The sequence below is a fragment of the Lygodium microphyllum genome, chromosome 14 (assembly GCF_053477565.2).
Source record: "Lygodium microphyllum isolate KBCC chromosome 14, Lygodium_microphyllum_v1.1.10, whole genome shotgun sequence".
NCBI lineage: Eukaryota > Viridiplantae > Streptophyta > Polypodiopsida > Schizaeales > Lygodiaceae > Lygodium > Lygodium microphyllum.
In genome coordinates this window covers 90,480,143-90,487,108 of record NC_141148.1, presented here as the reverse complement: position 1 = coordinate 90,487,108, position 6,966 = coordinate 90,480,143, and the positions used below count along the sequence as shown (strand labels likewise).

At 38.7% G+C, this 6,966-nt stretch overlaps 1 protein-coding gene across 1 annotated transcript; it reads left to right on the top strand.

Moving 5' to 3' along the window:
• Positions 1 to 346: 346 nt before the first annotated feature.
• Positions 347 to 1,211, top strand: LOC148025843 (uncharacterized). Its single transcript, XM_087693103.1, has one exon. The coding sequence runs from the start codon at positions 476 to 478 to the stop codon at positions 941 to 943; it is 468 nt and encodes a 155-aa protein (XP_087549229.1). The 5' UTR covers positions 347 to 475; the 3' UTR covers positions 944 to 1,211.
• The last annotated feature ends 5,755 nt before the right edge of the window (positions 1,212 to 6,966 follow it).

Sequence of the window (6,966 nt, the reverse complement as noted above, 5' to 3'; positions counted from 1 at the left end):
CAGTTTGGCATTTGCACTAGAAACAGTATTTTGGGTTGCAAACTATTCCTCTTTGGGGTATATTCTGTATAGAATGCATAGTTTCGAGATTCGTGGTAGAACCCCTATGTGTCCATGTAGCCGATTGACGTAGCCGCGTGTGAGAAGGCTCTAAGGGATGAGGAAGTGGGGCTCGTGTGAACTCATCTCTAAAGAGATGTGTGCACCTTATGAGGGGGGGGCAAGGACCTCGTTCTTTTCTATTCATTCAATTGGAAAATTAAGCTTTGTTACATCTCCTTCACAATTGCCAAATTTGACACGTTCCGACTCTCCCGTCTGTGAATTGCTATTGATCTCTTTGTCTCTATCTTTGTCTCCCTCTTCCCTCCCTCCCTCCCTCTGTCTCTCTCTCCGTGTCTCTCCGTCTCTCTCTGTGTTTCTGCTCCCTGCCGTCTTTAGGGTTTCCTATCTGCGTGTTTCCGCTAGACCCGCGATGCAGCCTCCCTCCGCGCCCGTCTTCCTGATCACCTTCCTCCTCCTCCCCTGCGTGCTGCCCGCCCTCTCACCGCCCACCGCTTACGAAGTTCTCCAGAGCTATGGCTTCCCTGAGGGCCTGCTCCCGCCGATCGTCGAGAACTCCGGAGAAGACTACACCCTCGACACTGACAGCGGAGCCTTCTCGTTGCACCTCCAGAGCTCCTGCCGCTTCACCATCCCTGACAGCTATGAGGTGCGATATGCGTCAAGGATCACTGGCAACATCGCCGCTGACCACCTGCACAACCTCAGCGGCATATCAGTCCACATCTTGTGGGTGTGGTGGAACATTGACGCCATCTCTGTTGATGGCAGCGACCTTGTTTTCCAAGTAGGTCCCTTCTCTGCCTCTTTCCCTTCGGAGAATTTTGTCGAGAATCCGGGATGCGCAGGGCAGCCAAAGTCCTTGAGAACACAATTGTAACACAAACCCCCTTCCGCCTGTCATATTGCCATGTACGAAATTTTGGGCCTGAACATCAGCCTTTGATCTCTTTGGTGTTGCAGAGAGCAATTGCATTGAAAATTTTGCCATTGCTATTCATGTACCACTGAATCCTTTCATGGAAAGAACCTCTTTATTGGTTGGTTGTACTGAATATACATGCATTTTGCTGCGATTCTATTTGTATATATGCTTATCTACCTCTTGAAGCTTTGTCTGTGCTGACAATGCCTGATTTCTATCGTAATAAATTGTCTCATTGTGTTTGAACTATGTTGGTGGATGCATACATGTTTTTAATTATGTTTCCATGTCATTGCTGATTGCCTATGCATTATTTCTAAGCGGATTAGACCCCTTGATTATTTAATAAAAAGTAGATCGAGAAGAGGCAATTATAACAATAGTAATTAATGGTACGTGTGCAAAATTGATTGAAAATCTTGTCATAATCTGGAAATTATGTCACAGGGTGAGTGCTTTGGGATGTTTTCTTCGTGCATATAACTCAGAAGCAAGGTTATGAGCTTCCAGTCTCTGTAAGGTTCAATTAATGCATGCGATTGTCAACAGGTAATCCTGTATGCAATTGCAATGCAATCTATGCTGTTTGTTATAGTTGAGAATAATGGCATTTTATTTGCTTATCGGAGCAGGCCGATGAATTGCCCATTTCTAAATCACAAGTCACACCATTTGGCAATTTTGTTCATGGCAACAATGCTGTAAGCAGCGGCATATGCCATGCACAGTTTTTGTGGTGCTAGAATTAGCATGTGGATCACTGAACTTGACAAAATTTGTAAGCAAACCCTTGCTACAGCCTAATGGGTGCTCTGAACGGGCATTGTCAGAAGAAGATTTACACATGAGGAAGTTTTTACTGGAGCAGCTTATGACATGCTTGTAATTAGGGGTATGAGGATGGAAGGGTGGATCCGAATTAAGAAGGTTGAGAAGCAGAAGAGGAGGGTGTTCGATTTTTGGATTCCAGGCAGGAATTGCTGCAGTAGTATTCTGATCAATTGTATGCTTAGTGGATGGCTCTTTAGTTGCTTTCACATCAGTGGGCTGAAGTAGTTACTTTCTCATTAGCAGGCTGAGAAACAGGTTCAGAATCTTTACATTCAAGGCAGCAGTCATGTCAGTAGTATTCTGATTAAGCGTTCTTGGTGGGATGGCTCTTGAGTTGCTTGTTTGACATCATGCTTGGGGGAAAGGTTTCAGCTTGTCTCCTCAAGCAGTTTATTTGACATCAAGGTGGACTGCACCTAAGAAGATAGAATATTTTTCATCAATGGCTTCTACGAGTTTGCGCATTCGTAAACTTGGCATTGTTTAGCTTGATTAAGCGAGCTAGAAATGGAGGGGGAGGTAGACCAAGTGGGCTCATTAGTTGGGCCCTCTATACTTGAAAGCACTGAAATTTAATGGCCTTAAAGTAAGCTTGTTATTTGTTTTACTCTTTTTAATTTGGCAAATTAGATGAATGATGAATGATTGTGCCATTTGTGTCACGGTGAACTATATGAAAGATGAATGATTGAATCATAACCATTTGATATGAATTCAGGTGCCTTAGGCATAAGGTTTACGTGCACAAATGGATGAATCAATTTCATTGTCATCCTTGTGTAGGTATGGTGATCTTTATCAACCAAGAAAGATATTAGATGTTGAAGGTGGTCTTCCTTGGTTCATGATGTAGATGGTAATCTCTCATCATTCCTGTTAGTATCTTTGCATCTAATATTAGGTCTATCATGGTCCTCTAGCTCTTGCTTTTCTCTCTTTGTAATTGTAACACAAACTTTTTCATGTGTTCTAATATGTAAAACTTAGAAAGAGCAATCTTCCTTGCTTTCCCTCCTTGGTTTTGGTAAGAGAAAATTAATGCATGCTTTTATTTAAAGAAGGCTTGAGCATTTCCTCGTCGATGCTCGAATTGCAAGCGAGAATTGCCTAACATGGAACACACAAAGTTCAAAGGTCAAAATAAGTTTGTGAAGATTGAGAACTGATGAATCATTGAGGACAATCTTGCTTTGACCAAATGTAGTGTGCTATACAAGGATGCTCTCACCTAGTGGTTTATAAGGTAGTATCTTTCTTTACTTGCATAAAAGTGCACATTTCTTAGTACACAAGTAAAAAAGGATGCACTTTTATGCATGAATGTTCCTTGCATCTTTGGGTGTACGTTTATTAATATACATAATCATGTCTTTATACTCCTTATTTATTGCACGTTTCATAGTTTTGATGTGACTTGTTGTTTATTAATATACATAATCATGCCTTTATACCCCTTATTTGTTGCACGTTTCATAGATTTGATGTGACTTGCTATTGTGATCCTTGGCATTTCTTTTTTTTTTGACTTTTGAACTTGCAGGAGTACCTTGACCCTTCATTTTTATCATTTTTGACCTTTCACCTCATTCCCATGGATCTTGCATGCTTGATTTTTATGACCTTTTAAAGGATATGAAAGCCTAATGTGATAATTTAAATTTATATATTTATATATAATACAATGTAGTTTGATGTTATGTGATGTGACAACGTAGAGAACAAGATGGATTATGTTTGTTCAATGGTAGTCTTACATGTAAGAAAAGAATACATGCGCATAGGATGCATTCTCCACTTAGCCAACCTCGGATAGATCCAAGCTTGATATACTTGGAATCCACTGCTCATTCCATGAGTAGAAAGATGGACTCTACAAGGTTATTGTTACTTGCAACCCCAACAATTGACACAACACAACCCACATACCACACCCGCTTCCAACCCCAAAACCCAAAATTGAAAAAAGAAGAAAAGAACTTGGGTCCATTCTCCTATTCAAGGGATCTCCCACTCTTTTCACTTTGGCAATTGATGTTCCATTTTTACATTCCACACTAGTGAAACTTGGGGTCCACTATGGGAAGTACATATCTTCACTAGTCTCCTAAAAGTGCCACATTAGCAAGGCAAGTTATAATTTTCCCAAAAATGGCATTTGTTATTTTCTCACAAAAAAGGAATACTTATCTCAAGGTGCCCAATCATATTGCATATCGAGATAAATATTTCTTATACTCTATTTTGCACCCTTAAGGCCTTCAAACCAATATTACATTTCGAACGCTCGTGTGGGGCCTAGGGTTCACCAAAAAGTTACATTTCGCTACTTTCTCCAAAAGTGCCACATTATCAAGGTAAGCTAATTTTGGCCCCCAAAATATACATTCCTCCTTCCCAGATAGTAGATTTCTTCGTTTCAAAAGGTGCCCAATCATATTGTACATTCAAACAACCATTTTCCATATTTTAATTTATAGTATAGGGTCGATAAACAAATATTTTCTATTTAAAAATAAATCAATGTTTCAAATAACTTGTATTGTCCATTTTCTCCCATACCAACAAATGTCCAACCTCTCCTACATTGCCTAATGGAATCATGGGTTACCAATTGAACTTTTAAAGGCATTCTTGAAACACAAACATCTTATTGCAACGTTTAGAGACTCTCTTATGGAATGTCGTAAGGGTCGTAGTCATAAAACATTTAGAATGATATAAATAAAGTACTCATGAAAAAAGAAAGGAGAAGGTCCTTATTAGGTGTAGTGAGTGAAAGCCTACAAGGAAGATAGCTTAGTTTGTTTTAGGGCCTTAAGAAACAAGGCACCTATGTTTGAGATGGACTATAAACATCTTAGAAGATGTGGTTGAGTTTTGGGCATGAGGCTGACCATTTTGTTGTAAGTATCAGTATTATTTTGTACTATGTATTTTAAGCTTGAAGCAAGATGAAACCTATGATCTTGCCTTATCCACTTAGGGTTAGAGCTATATAATAAACATGTAATGTATCCTTTTAGGAAACAATCGAGCACTGCTTCTTTATCTAGAAGAAAATGTATGGGAAGGAACTAAAGATGAAAAGAAGATTTTTTGAGAGTACAATAATATTTTTGTTGACCTTACCAAATAATAATGTCTCATGGCTCGTATGAGGTGCAATGTATAGAATGTATTTCTTGTTCTACTATGATACTTTTGTTGTAATATATTCACGCTAACCATATTTTCCAAGCTCTATTTTATCCTTAGAGTTCATTTGTGAAGCTTGACGGATATCAAATTCTAAAGGACCACAAGTTGGCTAGAGTTAGTCTCACATTAATCAATTATGCAATAGCCTATGCTAAAGATATCATGTTTCTCCATTTAGTGTACAACTAGGAAAAACTTCTTATCTAATGTTATTTTGAGGCAAACAAGTAGTGAGAAGGTATCTATAAAAGAAGTCAAAGAATTCAATGTCCATCGATACTTAGATGGTGATCTTAAGACACTCAAGTGTATGTTCAATTGCAAGTCTAAAGCCTTAGCATCACTACTTGCCCATTTGTATGAAAACAAACACCTGCTCTTAGGGCTTAGAATATGTCCTTATAGAATGAATGAGCATTGGGTCGCAAGGTGGCATTGAATAGGTTGCACCTTCATAATAATTGAAAATCCATATTTCAATTAACATTGAGAATATCTAATTCTACAATTCATGTTGCCTTATGTGCATATTTGACAAACTTTTAATGTTACATATTAATTACATGCACATAGTGGAACCTACCTCAAGATGCCAGGTGACTATTGAGAGAAAATTCACAAGTTATTTGATTACTTACATGTGCATGGTGGTAAGGTTAAGATTCAAAAGAACCAAAAGTTATTAGGACTAACTTATGATGTAGCTCAAATAATATTAACGAGCGCGATGGACAAGAGATTTCTTAGCAACATTATGGGCAAGCCATCAATATTAAAATGGGAGCTTTGGACACATTTATACAAATGTAGGGTACATATCTAGAAAGAAATCCAAACCTAAAGAATGCTCATGGAAGTTTGGCATGCTTTTGAGAAGTTTCTTTCCATAATACTCAAACCGTCAACAAACACTCCAACTCAATTGGAACCCTATAAAGTTGTTAGCGATTTTACAAGGTTTGTAATCTTTTTCTAGGACAATGATTCATATCCACTTCATGGAAAGGCTTGAGAAGTGTGGTGTGCAACCTTCATTGTACCTTGATCTTGTTTCACCAAGAAAATAAAAGAAGAAAGTTCCAAAAAAGTATAAGGAAAACAAGCCTCAGGAAGATAAACCTAACAAGGACACTTAAGGGGGATAAGCTCTACAAGCTTAATGACTATGAAGAGGATTGCATAGACAATAGTGGATATGAGAGGATAAGAGATATCAAGGATGATGAGAGTGGAGATGATGAGGAGGGTGGAGGTGGCAAGGGACAATGACAACCATGAGGATGTTGACAATGAGAGGACTAAAAACAACAACGTTAAGCTAAAGAACCAAATGCATATTGCTTAAGAAAGACCAAGGATGGTAAATGGCCCATTAAATGCTCTCCTTTTGTCTAAGCACCCTTATGTTTGCCCCTATTTCTAGGATCACTTTATGCTCCCCAACCACAACAAATTCCATAGCCACGTGCATCCCCAACTACATGCATAATTAGCATGGTCTCAATAAGGTCTCCAATCACCTAGCCTACGTAGAGGATTTGAATGAGGAAATAGTACAACGTGGTTGCTTTATGGAAAACCAATAAGTATCAAAAGAACATCGACACGATGAGCACCTCTTGCTAGTACTATGAAGAAGATATTTTGAAATTATAGAGATGATGAATGGATACAATCCATGGTATTATAGGCTCTTCAAGATGTAATTGAAACTTACCTAGTTTCTCTCTTTGAAGGTGCATGCCTTTGTGCAATCCATGCCAATCATGCAATTATTATAAATAGGGACATGCACTTCACATTTATTAACTATAGATAACTTAAAGGCCGCCCCACCTAGACCATCAATAAGTACTCCTAGCGCATCTACTGCAATATAACTCTATGCAATGGCTAGGAGGATTAAGGGTAAATGAGACTACGGGACTAAAGTCCTTACTGTAAATACT

Excerpts from the sequence above, each read along its gene's own strand:
- LOC148025843 (XM_087693103.1), top strand. The coding sequence starts at position 476 with ATGCAGCCTCCCTCCGCGCCCGTCTTCCTGATCACCTTCCTCCTCCTC.